At 43.7% G+C, this 19,996-nt stretch overlaps 1 protein-coding gene across 2 annotated transcripts in view; it reads left to right on the top strand.

The window, feature by feature from the left end:
• Positions 1-19,996, top strand: part of LOC126281690 (TNF receptor-associated factor 3) — a 280,376-nt gene that overhangs the window by 166,476 nt on the left and 93,904 nt on the right. For both annotated transcript variants that reach the window (XM_049980855.1, XM_049980856.1), the window contains exon 3: positions 12,933-13,025. In XM_049980855.1, coding sequence (XP_049836812.1) covers positions 12,933-13,025 — 93 coding nt within the window. The remainder of the gene's footprint in view (positions 1-12,932; positions 13,026-19,996) is intronic.

The raw sequence follows: 19,996 nt of genomic DNA, 5'->3' as shown, positions 1-19,996 counted from the left end.
GAACGCACCTGTAGTGCAGTTCGGACATGGCAGTCGTAGAGTTGGGACGCGGCGGAAGTCTGTCGGGTTGGAGCAGTAGTGGGACTCGGATAGCTAAGATTCGCCCAACCGTTGCCGGCACACATGACTTGAACCGGGGACGGTCTTGGTTGATCGTCGGTTGCTCGTCTTACTGGACGACGTGTATTTGCTCTCCAGTCGCTTATGGATTGGCGGTGTGTATCTCAATTCGTGGTTCGGTCACCACTTTTCGCATCCGTTGCGTTTTTCGTCCTAGCGTTTTTGAAATTGCGTGTAGCTTGTGATGTGGACTGCTTAGTTATTTTAGTGCTGTCTCAGTTTGGAAGTGCGAGGAGTCGGTCGGTTGGCGTGGATCATCCAGGAAATCTCCGCGTGGTGCAGTGGGCCGGGCCGATGGTGGTCTCTACGCAGTGTCGGAGTGTGTGGGAACCGTTACGATTCCTACGAGGTTCGTAGCTCACTGACGCAGGACATCAAAGTTGAGTGTTGATTTCATTATCGAAGCCAGTCTGTTCACATTGTGCCGTTCGTTTTCATGGTTGGCTGTTGGGGGTATTCCCGTGAGCAACAGCGAGTGTTCGTTTGGCGAAAGTTTGACCACCATCCGGTGGAGTTTAACTGTATTCTGATTATTTGAACTCCACGTGAACCGGCGGAATTTTCTGCCTTGTGGCCGTCAGCGTTCCGGTTACCTGCTTTGACCGCTGACGTAAAATTCAGGCAGTGTCCTTTACTCATCATGCTGTCGCCGTCCAACACGTGTGTGTAGTTTTGACAGCTTATGGATACTTGCTTGCAGGCGGCTACGCCATTTACGTTTGGTCTTTGGAGTTTGTTGTGTACTGGTCGGGTGGAAAGCAAATCCTCTTGTCGGTGGGCCCGTTGACAGTCTCTTGGTTGGGTTGCCGGCGGATCGGGTATAGTGGGGCCGACTACCTGTCTCCCGAAAGCAAACGTAAATATTTCAAGTGCAGACCGATCCCCGGAAACTTCTGAGCGCCGATGGCTGTACTGCCTTTTCTTATTGGTGTTTGATTGTGTATCTTAATGGTTCATATCCGATTGTTTGAATCTGTATGTTTTAGTAGGGTTTTGAATAATGGTCCTCCAGCCGCTTTAAAACGGAAAGTTCGTTACTTGTCTAGTCTTGCATTGTTCGGGCGCACAGCCTCATTTAATTTATTTTTTCTAGCTAAAGCTTTGGGCCTTCTGCCTTCTGTAAATTTATTGTAGTTGTGTTTTAAATCATGGGCCTTCAGCCGTTTTAAAAATTAGAGAGGTTGTGCCCTTAATCCATAAGATTGTGTGACATATTCAGTCGATAGTTAACCTCGGAATTTTGCGCTGTAATGTTTGGGCAACTAAATAAATTTATATGTGTTCGACTGTATCTGACAGCAGATCATTTTTGGCCCCTTTCCACAATTCTAACCTGTTTTGGCCTGCGGATTTAACCAGGCATTTAAGCATTTTTTTTTTCAATTTCAGGAAGAGAGACTCACAATAAGAGATCAGGTGAATAGTGAGAGGCAGTGGAACATCATAAATGCCTTCTGAAGTAGAAAATTCCGTTATGAAAGTGGCAGTATACTATGGGACGTTGTCATGATGTAGTATCCACTTGTCTGCAGTGTCTGAACCCACCCGATTTGCCCTTTCCCTGAGCCTCTCAAGGACATTTCTGCGAATCACTTGGTTGACAGTTTGTCCCTCTCGTTAAACGGCGGTGTGATCTTACGAAAGCACTCATATTTTAGAAGTTTTCGTCGGTTTCTGAAGTTGGAGGTCTACCTGAGCGAGGTTGATGTTCAACGTTTTCTCGTCCTGCCAAATATGATTTGCGCCAGCGAGAAATTTGTGCTCTTGATAAGGAGTGTTCCCCATAGACCTGTTGCAACTTTTGAAAGGACAACCTTGCAGAACTTAACACAAAACTTGATAGCATAATTTTGCTCTAAATTCCACTGTTCCATTTTTCTTAACACACACTATAAACACAGCTTCACTTATGGCACTCTCAAAAATCACCTGGTGCCTGTACGGAGCAGAAATTCGGACTGATCATCTGGAAGAAATGAACATAGCGATCTACACAATTAGAACAACACAGTATTCCTAGATCACTCGCATCGTTGTCAGTCTCAATTCTTTTCTCACACACCGCGTAATGCAGTTTATTAGAGACGTCCAACTTAACAAAAACCAAAATAATATTACTTGCGCTTGAATCAAAGAATAAACATTAACCTTCTTTCATCAAAGGACAACATGACAAAATTCATGATATGTAAGTAAATATTGGCTTATAATGAGAAAGGAAAGCACAAGGTAAATCGGGTGACCTACAATTAATTCACTATGTACAAGCTGGAAGAAAGAGTAATGAACTAAGGTAGCTGGGCTCAGAACACAATTCCCAAATAAAATACAATGATATCTGACCTAAAATTACACAAAGCTAATACTAATTATGTCAGTCAATAGCAACTGTAGGGGTTTCTCACTTCTGGCTTGGAAACTCGTACACTTTTTCAGGATAAAGGCCGATGAAACTGTGTGGCATCGCCAACACAATAAAACAGGATTAAAGGATTAAATAGTACTTCATTTTTCTCTGACTACACTTCGTAATCGTATCTTCGGCAGCGGCTGATGGCTTAGCAACCCTCCGAGGAATCTACTGAACGCGGTAGCTTCCTCAGGATGCCTTATCACGCTACATCAGCTCTGTGCTCAGTCCAATGGCTTCTAGTAAATAGGTTGTCACCCTTGGTGTGGAAGGTATGACCCTTCGGAAGCTATGATCAAAGAGTGCGGTGATCTCGAAGCGTGTATGTTGTGTCTCATACAGCCATTCTGGGAGTACTGTGTCTCCCCCCAAGTCACTGTACCTGCTGTCCTATCAGACGGACTGCAATGTCAGATGTCGAGAGACGGTGCTGAGTGCTGATGACGGATGGCCCTCTGGTTCGTTAGGTTGTCTGACCCAGAGGATGTTGGAGCGTAGAGCGGTTCGTGCCCCAGGTTTCGATGGGGTTGGTAGGTCTCTGGAGTACACATCAGTGGCGGCTGGTACTCTAGTTTCTGTCATCTGTGTCTATAGATCAGTGATGATGTCGTGTGACTAGAGCCTCCCGTCGTGTAGACCGTTCGCCTGGTGCAAGTCGTTCGATTTACGCCACTTCGGCGACTTGCGCGTCGACGGGGATGAAATGATGATGATTAGGACAACACAACACCCAGTCCCTGAGAGGAGAAAATCTACGACTCGGCAGGGAATCGAACCTGGGCCCTTAGGATTGACATTCCGTCACGCTGGCCACTCAGCTACGGTCGCAGGTTCGAATCCTGCCTCCGGCATGAATGTGTGTGATGTCCTCAGGTTAGTTAGGTTAAAGTAATTCAGGAGGATTGACGACCTCAGAATTTAAGTCCCATAGTGCTCAGAGCCATTTGAACCATTATTGAAGGGTAGAGCCACGAGTCGTAACACATCTGAAATGTAACGTCCACAGTTCAAAGTGCCGCAATGTGAACAAGAGATAACCGGGAGGAGTAACCAATGGCACCCCATACCATCACGCAAGGTGATACGCCAGTATGCCAATGACGAATACACGCTTCCAATGTGAATTCAGCGCGATGTCGCCAAACAAGCATGCGACCATCATGATGCTGTAAACAGAACCTGGATTCATTCGAAAAAATGACGTTTTGCCATTCGTGCACCCAGGTTCGTAGTACACCATCATAGGCGCTCCTGTCTGTATTGCAGTGTCAAGGGTAACCGCAGCCATGGTCTCCGAGCTGATAGTCCATACTGCTGCAAACGTCGTCGAACTGTTCGTGCAGATGGTTGCTGCCTTGCAAATGTCCCCATTTGTTGACTCAGGGATCGAGACGTGGCTGCACGATCCGTTACAACCATGCGGATAAGATGTCTGTCATCTTGACTGCTAGTGATACGAGACCGTTGAGATCCAGCACGGCGTTCCGTATTACCCTCCTGAACCCACCGACTCCATATTCTGCTAATAGTCATTGGATCTCGACCAACGCGAGAGCAATGTCGCGATACGATAAACCGCAATCGCGATAGGCTACAATCTGACCTTTATCAAAGTCGGAAACTTGATGGTACGCATTTCTCCTCCTTACACGAGGCATCGCAAGAACGTTTCACCAGGCAACGCCGGTCAACAGCTATTTGTGTATGAGAAATCGGTTGGAAACTTTCCTCATCTCAGCACGTTGTAGGTGTCGCCACCGGCGCCAGCCTTGTGTGAGTGCTCAGAAAAGCTAATCATTTGCATATCACAGCATCTTCTTCCTGTCGGTTAACGTTCGCGTCTGTAGCACGTCATCTTCGTTGTGTAGCAATTTAATGGTCAGTAGTGTAGTATAAAAACCAATTAAATTGGAAAATACCGTACATAAAATACAAATGCTGCTTCGCTGTTAAAATCAGTTAAAACTTAGTGCACTGTAACGAATTGATTCATTTCACCCAAAATCTCATTAAGTTGCTCACAAGTTGTCTGTATTATGGAGAGGGGCAACTTTCAATAATATAAGGAAATCAAAAATACAACTCTCAAGTCAGACAGCGAGTACTGATAATATATCCTGATCAGGCTGAATTGCACAAGGGACATGGCAGACCTCAGTAACTTAAAACGCTTGCAGGCATCCAAATAGTGCAGAGCAATTCCGTCTTACAACAGTGTCACACAGGAAAACTAGCTTCGGAAACGACCACTCAGTTAGACGTGAAGCAAACTGCGCCCTGTCTCGCCGTATCGTATGAACCTGGCTAGCACACACTGCCTCGCCACGCGGGATTAGCCGAGTGGTCTCAGGCGCTAAAGTCATAGACTGTGCGGCTGATCCGGGCGGAGGTTCAAGTCCTCCCTCTGGCATGGGTGTGTGTGTTTGTCTTTAGGATAATTTAGGTTACATAGTGTGTAAACGTAGGGACTGGTGGTTCAAATGGCTCTGAGCGCTATGGGACTTACCTTCTGAGGTCATCAGTTCCCTAGAACTAAGAACTACTTAAACCTAACTAACCTAAGGATATCACACACATCCGGCAGGATTGGAACCTGCGACCGTAGCGGTCACGCGGTTCCAGACTGTAGCGCCTAGAACCGCCCGGCCACTTCGGCCGGCTAGGGTATGATTATCTTAGCAGTTAAGTCCCATAAGATTTCACACAAATCATCATCACACACTTCCTTGTGGCCGCTGTCCCACCACGGCAGCCACGGCGTGCACTCAGATACAACGGCATTTTCCTCTATTGGTATCAGCCCGTTGCCTGTTACTCGCTCGCTCTCCAATACAAGACTCCACTTTCGCTTCCTCTTCTCCAGAAGGTGCTGGCGGTGGCACCTATTTGGCGATGGACGTGGTGCGTGAAGTCACACATGCTCTCATTGCAGCTAGCCGCATACAGGATTCGCAGAAGCGACGCTCTGCTCTGCGGCAAGTCGCCGCATGTCACTGGCTTCACCTGGTATGTTCATGCTCTGTAGGTTCCGACGTAACGTTTCATTTTTAAAAGTTATATGCACAAAAATCTTTCAGGTTACACACTACATTTTGTAGGATTCATTGCCAAATGGGTGGTATTTTAGAAAGTTTTAAGCCAAAGTCCTACACTAGAGAGGTACAATTTTTAAAACCAGTAGTTCAAATGGTGATCAAGTGAGAGATACATCTACTAGACTGAGTCAACGAGTCCAATATTGGATGAAGATAATATGTGATTCTACGTACAATACCTTCTGAAGAAGACAATTTTATAACAGTCGAAACCACGGTCAATATTTAATAAATCTGTATTTTGCAACTCGTTGGCAGTCCACAGAAACTATTACAGAAGTTGCAGAAAGAATTATAAGTACAAGAAATTAAATGCGAAGAAACCATGGGAACAGACGAAATACACTACTGGCCATTAAAATTGCTACACCAAGAAAATCAGTACCCAGAACAACCACATCTGGCACGTAATAATGGCCTAGATACGCCTGGGCATTGAGCCAAACAGAGATTGGATGGCGTGTACAGTTGCCCATACAGCTTCAACACGATACCACAGTTAATCAAGAATAGTGACTGGCGTATTGTGACGAGCCAGTTGCTGGGCCACCATTGCCTAGACGTTTTAAATTGGTGATAGATCTGGAGAATGAGCTGGCCAGGGCAGCAGTCGAACATTTTCTGTCTCCAGAAGTGCCTGTACAGGACCAGCAACATGCGGTCGTGCATTACCCTGATGAAATGTAGAGTTTCGCAGGGATCGAATGAAGGGTAGAGCCATGGGCCATAACACATATGAAATTTAACGTCCACTGTTCAAAGTACCGCCAATGTGAACAAGATGTGACCGAGAAGTGTAACCAATGGCACGCCATACTATCACGCCGGATGATACGCCAGTATGCCGATGACGAATACATGCTTCCAATGTGCGTTCACCGCGATGTCGCCAAACACGCATGCGACGATCACGATGCTGTAAACAGAACCTGGATTCATCCGAAAAAATGACGTTTTGCCATTCGTGCACCCAGGCTCGTCGTTGAGTACACCATTGCAGGTGTCTGTGATACAGCGTCAAGGGTAACCGCAGCCATGGTCTCCGAGCTGATAGTCCACACTGCTGCAAACGTCGTCGAACTGTTCGTGCAAATGGTTGCTGCCTTGCAAACGTCCCCATTTGTTGACTCATGGATCGAGACGTGGCTGCACGATCCGTTATAGCTATGCGGATAAGATGCCTGTCATCTCGACTGCTAGTGACACGAGGCCGTTGGGATCCAGCACGGTGTTCCGTATTACCCTCCTGAACCCACCGATTACATATTCTGCTAACAGTCATTGGATCTCGACCAACGTGAGCAGCAATGTCGAGATACAATAAACCGCAATCGCGATAGGCTACAATCTGGCCTTTATCAAAGTCAGAAACGTAATGGTACGCATTTCTCCTCCTTACACGAGGTATCACAACAACGTTTCTCCAGGCAACGCCTGTCAACTGCTGTTTGTGTATGAGAAATCGATTGGAAACGTTCCTCATGTCAGCACGTTGTAGGTGTCGCCACCGTGCCAAACTTGTGTGAATGCTCTGAAAAGCTAATCATTTGCATTTCACAGCATCTTCTTCCTGTCGATTAAATTTCGCGACTGTAGCATGTCATCTTCGTGGTGTAGCAATTTTAATGGCCAGTAGTGTACTTCAGTTCCTCAGTGAAAGGAGGACGTACGAAAACGTTCAGGAAAGTTCAGTAATTCAAAAATACATATCATTTATTAATGAAACAAACAGGAAGTGTAGGGAAGTTTAGACGATATGGCTGCATATAAAAATGTCAAGAAAGAGAAAAAGAAATTATTGTCGTAAGGAGTGACTCACCATATAGGAAAGTCAAAATAACCTTAGCAGCTCACGGGTCCAAGTTGGTGGAAAGAATAAAATACAGAGGAAAAAAAGAAAACTTAGGGTGTTCATAATCCTGACAAAAATAGTGATACGTTATGGGGAAAGACGTGCAGTATACATGACTAAGAACGAGGTACACGGATGAAAAGTGTATAAGAAAAGTATATCGTCTTTCGCTCCTGCTGTTCAACGAGGGAGATAAAAAGAAGTTTCAAGAGTGGTACTAAAATTCAAGGTGAAAAGATATCGATGTTAAGACTCGCTAATGACATAGCTATCCTCAGCTGAAGTGTAGAAGAATTACAGGACCTGCTGAATGGAACGAACAATTTAATGAGAACAGAAAAAGTATCTACATCTGCATAGACACTCCGCAAGCCACGGTACGGTGCATGGCAGGGGGTACCCTGTACCACTACTAGTGAAGAGCAAATCGAAGAAAGACGAAAGTAGTGAGCAGTAGCAAAATGAGAACAACAATGAAGTTAACACCTTAATTGGTGACCATGAATTAACGAAGTTAAGGAATTCTGTTGCCCAGGCAGCAAAATAATCCTTGACGGATGGAGCACGGACGACATAAACAGCAGACTAGCACTAGCAAAAAGGGAATTCCTAAAAAAAGAGAAGCCTACTAGTATCAAACATAAATCAATTTGAGGAAAGAATTTCTGAGAATGTACATTTCGAGCTCAGCAATGTATCGCAGTGAAACATGGATTATGGAAAAACCGGAGCAGAAGAGAGCAGAAGCAGTTGATGTGTGGCGCTACAGAAAAATGTTGAAAGTTAGGTGGATTGATAAAGCAAAGAATGAGGAGGTTCTGCGTAGAATCGAGGAGAAAATGAATATATGAAAATTGACGAGAAGAAGAGACAGGAAGATAGAATATCTGTTAAGACACCAGCGAATAACTTCTGTAGCACTAGAGGGAGCTGTAGAGGGTAAAAGTTGTTGAGGAAGATTGGGCTACATCTAGCAAACAATTAAGGATGCCAGAATGAAGTTTTCATTCTGCAGCGAAGTGTGTGCTGATATGAAACTTCCTGGTAGATTAATACTGTATGCCGTACCGAGACCCGAACTCTGGACCATTGCCTTTCGCGGGAAAGTGCTCTCTTGTCTCGAGTCAGAGTCTCGGTCCGGCACACAGTTTTAATCTGCCAGGAAGTTTCATACTTAAGGATGCCGGTTGCAGCAGTTGCTCTTGTGATTTGAAAAGGCTGACACAGAAGAGAAATTCGAGGTGGGCTGCATCAAATATTTAGTCAAAAGACTGATGACTCAAAAAAAAGGAAGGGGGGTGGCAGTCATATACTGTAGTGCTAGGTCAATGAGGCATGTGCCAAACGTCACGCGTGGTGCCTCTGTCAACGTTGTACGAGGGTCACTCCAAAACAAATGCACACTATCGTTTTTTAAATCCATCTTTTATTCTACGTGTTTGAAAGTTTTACAGTGTGTAGATACATCCTTTAGGAACAATCCACATACTTTCCATTCCTCTGAACTGCCTTACGCAATCTTGGAACCAGCGCCTGTATACCCGCACGGTAAAATTCTGGACCAACCTGCTGGAGCCACTGTTTAGCAGCGTGCACAAGGGAGTCATCTTCTTTAAACCTTGTTCCACGAAGAGAGTCTTTCAGTTTCATAAAGAGATGATACTCACATGGAGCCAGGTCAGAACTGTAAGGCGGGTGTTTCAGTGTTGTCCATCATACTTTTCTGATCGCTTCCATGGTGTTTTGACTGACATGTGGCCGTGCATTGTCGTGCAACAGCAAAACATCCTGCTTTTGCCGATGTGGTCGAACACGACTCAGTCGAACTTGAAGTTTCTTAAGTGTCATCAATATGAATCAGAACTTATGGTGCTTCCACTTGGTATGATGTCCACAAGCAAGAGTCATTCAGAATCGAAAAACACCGTAGGCATAACTTTTCTGGCAGAAGGTGTGGTTTTGAATTTTTTGTCTTGGGTGAATTTGCATGATGCCACTCCATTGATTGCCTTTTCGTCTCTGGTGAAAAATGATGGAGCCACTTTTCGCCACCTGTCACAATTCTTCCAAGAAATTCATTTCCACCATTCTCGTACTGATCCAAACGTTCGCTGCATATCGTTTTTCTTGTTTCTTTGTGAGCCACTGTCAACATCCTGGGAACCCACCTGACACAAACCTTTTTTAACGCCAACACTTTCAGTATACTGCAAACACTTCCTTCCTCTATACCAACGTAGCGTGACAATTCGTTCACTGTGATGCATCTGTCAGCAGTCGCCAATTCGTTAACTCTCTGCATATTGTCTCGAGTGTGTGCAGTACGAGGCCTGCCGCTGTGAGGACAATCCTCAATATTGCCGTGTCCGCTTTCATCACGTAACCTGCTTGCCCACCGACTAACTGTACTGTGATCGACAGCAGCATCTCCGTACACCTTTTTCAACCTCTTGTGGATGTTCCCCACTGTCTCGTTTTCACAGCACAGGAATTCTATGACAGCACGTTGCTTCTGACGAACGTCAAGTATAGCAGCCACCTTGAAGACATGCTGTGACGGCGCCACTCACAGGAACAGGTTGCAGTAAGTTTGAAAACAAGCGAGAAGGATGTATCTACACACTGTAATACTTTCACACATGCACAATGAAAACTGTATTTTTACAAAAATAGTGTGCATTTCTTTTGAAGAAACTCACATCCACCTCAGCTGTTCTCTGCCTCCCTCGTTTGCTCTCCACAAACAAATTGGCTGCCCACGCCTCTATGTTACCAGGCTCGGCGGCCCTGCCCCTGTTCGAACAACAGCCATCTTAATCCGTGCTCCTTGCATACAGGGTCGATATAATGAGTTGTCAGCTTGCTGCCGCGTCTGGTGTCTCCGGACGTCCGCAGAGAGGCGCTGCTGCTGCTACTAGCTGGCCAACTTCGGTTAGCAGACACTCCGGGAGGTAAACAACACAGAAAGGCGCAGACTGACGCCGCTCTCAGAGTGTTGTTCCGGCGCTGCAGACCTCGGTCTCTAGCACACGTTGTGGCCGTTTTGATGTCCTAGACGCAGGGAAGGTGGACACATTTCACTTATCTCTATATCTCGTCATTTCCTAAGCCAGTAAGCTCCTGAAAGATGCTGCAGTTAAGTGGTTGTCGATCAATTCACTCGTCATTATGGAGAATCCATCAGTTGTTGCCGAGTTAGTGCAGCGAAATGGTGCATCTTATGTAATTTTTCTAAAGTGTATTTTCAGAGGTAAGAACAAGCGTGTAATGTACTACGAAATGCGTGTGTAGCGACGGTATCCCACTGACAGCTGATGAAGTAACTTTTAAAAGAATAGACATATTTAAATATTTGGTAAGCATTTTTAACGCTCAGAATAGATTGGATATTAAGTCAAGGATCAGAAAGACCGACAGAGCATATTTTTTCTTACGAGACGTGGAGAGCAGTTTCGAGAAGTTCCAAAACAAGTCTGTACCAGAAGGTAATTCTGCCAGTAGCTGTGAAATTATTTTAAAGTGTTCCCCCTTACTCCTTTCTTATTTCTAAAGAAGTACGTTGTGTGTTACTTCAATCCCGTTTCATCTTTCCCATTAAAAGATTCTAAATATCTAGCCCACTTCTATCATTTTCACCTCTACGCAAATTTATGGCACTTGTGCTGTTGTAGCTTATACAAAATTACAAGTTTCACTTCTCAAACCTTTATTTCGAAATTTGTCTTGTATTTCCTCGTTTGCCCTTTCCGATCACCACATCGCACTCCTTTGGCAGTCCAAAACTGTTCCCTTTCTGTACTTTAGTTATGATTGCTTTCATCTCCTTGTCTATGTGGTAAAAGGTAGGCATACATACTTCAACAATTAACCATTACGAGGCTACAGGCCTTGTTATAAAATAGTCATCTTCATCAAACCGCAGTCTGCAGAGAGACCGCAAAGTATGAAATGAAGGCTAGAATTAATTGCGCTATTTCAGACCAACAAAGTTGCCAATGTATAAATCTTCGTACTCAGGGTCAGATGAAGTCCAACATCAAAAATTTCTCGTCATAGGTATCATATGACGCCTGTCTATGAGGGTTGATATGTTATGATTAACCTCTTCAGATTTATGTTGACCTCAAAGAAATCAATTTTTTACCTCTGTCATGTGATAAAAAATTTAAAAAATGACGCAGCTTTCGTCACTGGCTTGCGCCAATGTCAGGCAACTGATATTTTTCCTTCTTTGTTGTTATTTGACCCTCAACATACAGCACAGCGATCTATAAGGCAACTGATTCCCTTTCTGCTCTGGCCATTCGTGTGTGTCTTTGGATACACCTGGAAAGCACTTACTGTAAAGGTGACGTCTCATGGAAACAAGAATGAAAATATCTTATTGACAAAATTAATTACTCGCTTTCTATAAGGTATAACAATATAGTTCTATTAGTTGGAATTGTAACAGTTTGCCTTCTAAACTTACTTCGTTTTTTTCTGGCGTCAAATTGATTCATATTTAGGGTAACACACATTCAGGATTCCTGTACATGAACTGGCTTTTCTCTGAGAAACAAGATGAATATTTTGTAATTAATGCTCTGTAGAGCAATATATTTTACACTCAAATTAGGAGTGCTACTCTCCGCTTCCTTCATCAGAACACAGCTGGCGCCAGAATATTTGTTAACGATGCGACACCGAGGAGAAGAGAGAAGATAAAGGCAGTTTGTTCGTATGGCTTCAAGAAAGTGTTTACTATTTGAACAGCAGTGCAGGGATACTGACAGAGTGTGAGAAGTTAAAAAAATGCTTAAATGCCAGTACCTGTACTCATCGCACAAGTTTCTAAGCACATTTTGCACAACCAAAATGTTTACGATGGAAGATAAGTTCAGTGAGAAGCATAAGCGATCTGTATTTTCTTCTCTGCCCTCATACGAAAAGCTGAACGAGGTAATACAGTTGTTAAGGCACTTAATTCGCTTTCGTGAGAAGGTGGGTTCATTTTTTCGTCTGGTCATTCAGAATAATTTTTGTCGTGGCGTTACGTTGCTGAGGCTAGCGCGGTATACTATGGGACTTATGGAGGAATATCTTGCAGGTAATATCTAAGATAGCAGAAACAGATAATTCTGCCTGCTAAATTCCTGTTGGTTTCTTAGAGAAGGCTAACATTCCGCTAGTACCTCATAATGCATGAGGATAAAACAATTTCCATAATTCTGCAACAGATTGAGTTTAGTGACATAGGCATACAGTTATGTGCATCTGTTCCTCTTGAAAATGTACTCTGTGTGTTAATACATCATACCTAATAGAAAGCATTTTTGGCAACCTTAGTTACCATTTTCTACCAGCATGTCATAAATACTCATTAGCTTACCACTGATATTTCGGAGACTGTCACCGAATAATCTTTATACAACGGAGCCATTTACCCTTCTTACAGACCTCTTTATTATTTTAGATCCACCTGGACGAGTGTGACCTGGCGCTGGAGAAATGCCCCAACTCGTGTGGAGTATCAGTTCAGCGACGCTACAAGTCGTTACACTTGAAGGTAAGTTGCTTCTCGCTGCTGCTGTGCGTACTGATCAACTCCAGTATCCGGTCAGGTGTCTGGACTGGGACTACGTATCTTCTTCTCTTTACTAACAAAACACTCTTCTGATTTATGGCGGACCAATTATTAATACCAATTGAAGCTGAACTTAACTTTTACTGTTCACCATCATGATGTACAGACTCGCCCGGGAATTTCTGAAAGAAAAGGAAGGAAGACTAATACGGAAATAGAAAAAGAGGATGGGAAATTAGCTGAATAGCCTCATAAGGTTTTGAGCAGATGTCAAGAATGCATAGATTATCTGTATAAGATGGAGCAAATACCAAGTGAAATCAAAACTACGTGCCGGACCTAGACTCGAAATCGGAACCTTTGTCTTTTGCCGGGAAGTGCTCTACCAACTGAACTGCCCAAGCACGACTCACAACCCGTCCTAACAGCTTCACTTCTGCCAGTACCTCGTCTCATACCTTCCAAACTTCACAGAAGCTCTCATGCGAAACTCGCAGAACTAGCACTCCCGTGTGAGGACGGGTTGTGAGTCGTGCTTGGGTAACTCAGATGGTAGAGCACTTCCCCGCGAAAGGAAAAAGTCCCGAGTTTGAGTCTCGGTCGGGCACACAGATTTAATCTGCCAGGAAGTTTCATAACGGCGCACGCTCAGTTGCAGAGTGACAATTTCATCCTCGAAGTGAAATAAACATTGAAGACAAGGAGTATGTGCCAGAAGATGAAAAGAGAGTAGAAATACAAAAGGCGATGATATAGATGAAGACTCGGAAGGCATATAGGCTTTTGGAATCGATAACGTCGCCATCATAATTGTTGAAGAATTTGGGAAACGGCTTACCTCTGTAATGAGATGTAGGAGAAAGGGGAACGGAATGATGACTTCCTTGCAGCAGTAATGATACCAATTGAGTTAAAGGGAAATACGATACAATGTCAGTAGCATAGGTCTATCTGCCTAATTTCTCATGCAGCTGATGTACTGCTGAGAGTGCTAAACACAAGACTGTATAGCATGTTGGACAGATTGACTGAGGTGGAACAGTTCGAATTTATAGGAGGTAAAGAAACTAGGGATGCCATTGGCTATGTTAAGAATTTTAGGGGAAAGATATATTGATAAGATAGAGAAATTTATGCATTTTATATCAGTTAGGATAAATATTTAAGCGGAATATAATGGAACAAGCTGGTGAATATTTTGAAGAGGAAAGGAGTAGGTTGGATGGAGAGAAAACTGGCCCAGAACTTATATTTACGAAAGATAATAAGAATAAGTAATGGAAAATGTCAGAATTAAGCAGCAATAGAATGGGCGTCAGACAAGGTTTTCGCCTCTTATTCCGAAAAGATTAGCTGGCAAAAAAAGTGTGTACTGCTGGAAAGAGAATAAATGTATTAGGTTTCTTGGTGATATGGTATTAGCGGCAGAAAATGAACGAACCGTAATATTAGCGGCAGAAAATGAGCGAACCGTAAATAAAATACTAGAAGATCTGATGAAGCTTGTATGGAATATGTGATGAGAACGAACACGGCAAAAACAAAGAGTATGGCGATCGTCAAAGGGAGGAGACTAACAAATCTAAAGAAAAGACAATTTATTATTAGCCAAGTTAGAGCATTTAAATCTCTTGGAACTACTATCACTAAAGATTTGAGATTCCATCAAGAGGTGGAAACTCACATTTCTGTAACGAAGGAGACATTCTACAAAAAGAGGAAATTATTATGTTGCAAACTAGACAAAGGTCTGAGGAAAAGACTGGTTAGCGTTCTGTCTGGAGTGTGGCATTCCATGTGCCAATAACATGGGGACTGAGAGATGACAGCGAAAAAAAAATTATACAGGCGTTTGAGACGTGGATGTGGAGGGAAAGTGTAAGTAACAAAAGTGTTGGAAAGTGTTGGAAAGTGTTGGTGAGAGAAGAATGCTGTATGTTATAGGAGAAAAGAAGAATGAGAGGATGGGACATTCATTAAGCCAGGAATGTTTGTTACGGACACATATGAAGGTCTAGTTTGTGACAGGAGATTAAGAGAGGAGGAGATACAGTATGACAGACGACGTCATGGGAATCGCAAAACACGGGGACCTGCAGAGGATGGCAGAAGACAAGAAAGCACGGAGAATTACGATGTGAAAACAAGCCAATTAGCAGAACACAGAGGATAATGATCATGGCGTACCGCAAGAAAAATCAACTCTAAACTATCTTGTACATTGGGTTCACAACTACATCAGTTGCCGCTGTGTTATAAAACTACCGGCAGATGAAACTGGTAATCCACAGTGAGAAAGACGAATTATTTATATTTTTCTTGGTGTCATTTGTTATTTATAAATAAAAAAATTAAGTTGACGTGTAGATCAATAATGAAACGGAAGTATTCTACTTCCATACGATCATTCAGGTTGGTACTCAGCCTCAGTGCTCGTCAGTGCATGTTGGTGTACAGTAACGGAACAATAGTTGTCAGAAACTGTTTACAATTTACTAGCCATTTTCTTCACCAAGAGAGTGCAAGTTCAAAATACGCAGTAAAGATTTTTTTTTCACAAAAAAAGTTACGATTCCTCCTAGCGCTCATGATTTATCAATCGGTGCTTACATGTGTCTACATCAATTCTTGTTCAAAAATGATGATTTACTGTCTAGGCGTTGAAGAAAAGGAGAAACAATCGTTACTTTCAACTGAAGGCTACTTCTGGTATTTTGAAGATTACTGGAATTAATGTTAGTACCCAAATATTTCATTAAGCTTTCTGATTTGTCATTTTCTTTTTGGATACATAAATTACCACTTATTCTAAACGTTAAAATACTTAGACAACTGTAACCGCCTCTCCCTTGCGACGTCTTATCATTCTGATATTTTTTAAGAAAATCAGCAGTTAGGTTGATGTTCTTTGTTTCAAATAGGTTTCAAGTGTAACCCAAGGTTATCTAAACAGAGAAAGAGCATCACCTGAACACAAAAAATTCAGCAGGTTTACACGTTCTCGTTACTTCGTTATCCACTTTCCCACAGGAATGCTTGCATGAAATAGTAAAAAGAGCCATTATCGCAATAACAGCGTCTGACAGAAAATACACTGCCAGACGAAAAGTATGACGATCGCAAAAGACGTAATCGGGTGTCGATATAACTTCGTACATGTACACAGTGACGGCAGGTATGTAAATAATTAGAGTTGCAATTATCTGTGACAGGGTAGAGGGTCACCGGAGAGCTTAAGTGTTGTACGTGTTTAGTGTTGTCACCACGCCTGATAGTGGATTTAAAGGTAGTGAACAGCGTCAGATGTTGAATGGTCAGTGTCAATGAGAGGTAGATGCCGCGCACTCCTGTGAGACCAAGATCTCCACACTCAACAGTGTAACTTTCGCTCAATGCGTTTCTGTATGAAATTTAGCCCAGATTTACCTCCCACTCTATAAAATGTCCACGTATTACCAAAACTATGAACCCTCAACCTATTATTCAACTTAAACTCTCATACTAACCTTTGACTAAATACACTCCTGGAAGTTGAAATAAGAACTCCGTGAATTCATTGTCCCAGGAAGGGGAAACTTTATTGACACATTCCTGGGGTCAGATACATCACATTATCACACTGACAGAACCACAGGCACATAGACACAGGCAACAGAGCATGCACAATGTCGGCACTAGTACAGTGTATATCCACCTTTCGCAGCAATGCAGGCAGCTATTCTCCCATGGAGACGATCGTAGAGATGCTGGATGTAGTCCTGTGGAACGGCTTGCCATGCCATTTCCACCTGGCGCCTCAGTTGGACCAGCGTTCGTGCTGGACGTCCAGACCGCGTGAGACGACGCTTCATCCAGTCCCAAACATGCTCAATGGGGGACAGATCCGGAGATCTTGCTGGCCAGGGTAGTTGACCTACACCTTCTAGAGCACGTTGGGTGGCACGGGATACATGCGGACGTGCATTGTCCTGTTAGAACAGCAAGTTGCCGGTCTAGGAATGGTAGAACGATGGGTTCGATGACGGTTTGGATGTACCGTGCACTATTCAGTGTCCCCTCGACGATCACCAGAGGTGTACGGCCAGTGTAGGAGATCGCTCCCCACACCATGATGCCGGGTGTTGGCCCTGTGTGCCTCGGTCGTATGCAGTCCTGATTGTGGCGCTCACCTGCACGGCGCCAAACACGCATACGACCATCATTGGCACCAAGGCAGAAGCGACTCTCATCGCTGAAGACGACACGTCTCCATTCGTCCCTCCATTCACCCCTGTCGCGACACCACTGGAGGCGGGCTGCGGGCTGCACGATGTTGGGGCGTGAGCGGAAGACGGCCTAACGGTGTGCGGGACCGTAGCCCAGCTTCATGGAGACGGTTGCGAATGGTCCTCGCCGATACCCCAGGAGCAACAGTGTCCCTAATTTGCTGGGAAGTGGCGGTGCGGTCCCCTACGGCACTGCGTAAGATCCTACGGTCTTGGCGTGCATCTGTGCGTCGCTCCGGCCCGGTCCCAGGTCGACGGGCACGTGCACCTTCCGCCGACCACTGGCGACAACATCGATGTACTGTGGAGACCTCACGCCCCACGTGTTGAGCAATTCGGCGGTACGTCCACCTGGCCTCCCGCATGCCCACTATACGCCCTCGCTCAAAGTCCGTCAACTGCACATACGGTTCACGTCCACGCTGTCGCGGCCTGCTACCAGTGTTAAAGACTGCGATGGAGCTCCGTATGCCACGGCAAACTGGCTGACACTGACGGCGGCGGTGCACAAATACTGCGCAGCTAGCGCCATTCGACGGCCAACATCGCGGTTCCTGGTGTGTCCACTGTGCTGTGCGTGTGATCATTGCTTGTACAGCCCTCTCTCAGTGTCCGGAGCAAGTATGGTGGGTCTGACACACCGGTGTCAATGTGTTCTTTTTTCCATTTCCAGGAGTGTAGAACCTAATATGAACTGAGCTGTAACAGTTTGGAATACAGCTTGTCTTTATTTTAAATGCGCAACTGAAGTAAAACGATTATCTGGCGTAATAAAAATTTCCACTTACCTTGCATCTTGACATTAGTGTTGCAGATTTCTCGAAAGTAAAACAGCAAACAGCAATCAGACAGTAGCTAACTAGATTTCTACTTCTTAAATAAAATTTCCAAACAATATTCAAACTGTAGCTTATCATATGATGCAATGTGGTAATGCGTAATGATAAACTTTCTTTAAAGTGTGGGATGACGAGACTAACTTTCCTATGAAACGATATTCGAAGCCAACGATTTTAGAATGAAGTATATGTTCAAGATGACAGAGTAAAACTACACATGATCTTCACATATAACTTTGGTCTGAACAACACTATGCTTAACGCAGTGAACAATGCACACACAGTGTACCCAACGCACAAATTTCCATAAGAACCTAGCAGCTTAAGCCGTTAATATGCTAATGCATGACTCAGAGAAGTGTGGTGGTCTTTCTCTTAGCTCTGAGCAAATGGACAATAATCATTCCGATAAACTAGCTGAGAAGTGCTGTAGTCTTACCTCAAACTTCTTCTCTTCAAAAATCTAACATTATTCAAAATTTATATTCTTTCCGCCTTTAAATATATACGTCATATTCATCCTTTGCGTCCTTTACAATAAATCTTTCTCCATGTGACAGATACCATCACGAGTCAACGTAGCACTAATGAATGCGTTATTACCTACCACATTTCAACTAAGAATATATAAGACTGCGCAGAGACAAGAACTGTGCCACAACAAGACCACAGATTGTTTAACAATAACATAACTTAATCTCTCTCTGACGTGCACACCGGCAACTTACAAAAATCCAAATCACGTGTCCACATTACAACAACGTTTAATAGTGGACTCATTCTCGGTCATCATTTGGTAGCGTTGTAGAATCCTACAATATCCAGATTTGTGGGACAATCGGACTTGACGGCGACACCATGTTGTACTACATGGCAACGCGAGGGCAGGGATATTCGTTGTCAAGGCTCCGGTCGACGAAGACTGACCGCTACAAGGGAGGTTTGCCGTATTGTCCAACGAGCACGTCGTGATGCTATTACATTTTATTTAATTAATTAATTTATTTAAGAAAATTCTCTGCTTCTTATTTATATATGGCATTTTTAGTTATTTTCGAGAGATTTTATTTCGGTTTTATCTTCAGTCTTTCAGAAGCTAAAGAATATAAGTCCTAGGTTTTAAATGCCACAGGAGAGCTAGATATACGTCCTGCAACGTCTGTCTCGCTGATGCTACTCGTCGGAACTGCTCCACATGAAATTTCTAAAATGTTTATTTCGTTTCCGAAGATCGTTCGGCACAACTAGATGCTATGTTGTATGATGCTTACGGATTGATGTTACTAACTTTTTTATCAACGGAAAGTTTATTGCTTCTGAGATATTCTCTCGAAGAACACTGGCCGTGAAAAGATGCACTGCACCTCCGCTCGATCTACGTCACGTGATATCTGATGAATGTTTGTAAAAATTTTTATAAATTAATAAACACACACCTTGAATGCGTATTATATTCTTGACTTCGTTTATTATGCCATCGACTAACTAAACATTCACAGTGGAGCTTAATAGCACAACATCAGCAAAATCTCTCCAACATAAAACACGTCCGATCTCTGTAATCGCTTCACACAGATTCCTCCAATATACAGTACATCTTTGGTTACTTATTCCAAAAATATGCTTCCATAACAAGGAACGTCCAAATCTCGCAGGCATTTTATACTACTCTCGGCATTAAAAATTCACCGCACGCGAGTCTTGGTTTTGGCATTTGCAATCCATCACTAGACCATTAGTACTAGGCCATTACATCTCGGCCCGCCACCTGAGAACAAACAACGAACTGCCTCGAAAGTTAGACGACAGTCGGTACTATTGCTCAAAGAGTAGTAGCAACAGTAGTAGG

Source organism: Schistocerca gregaria, chromosome 7 (genome assembly GCF_023897955.1).
Source record: "Schistocerca gregaria isolate iqSchGreg1 chromosome 7, iqSchGreg1.2, whole genome shotgun sequence".
Classification (NCBI taxonomy): domain Eukaryota; kingdom Metazoa; phylum Arthropoda; class Insecta; order Orthoptera; family Acrididae; genus Schistocerca; species Schistocerca gregaria.
This window is presented reverse-complemented; position numbering and strand designations above follow the sequence as displayed.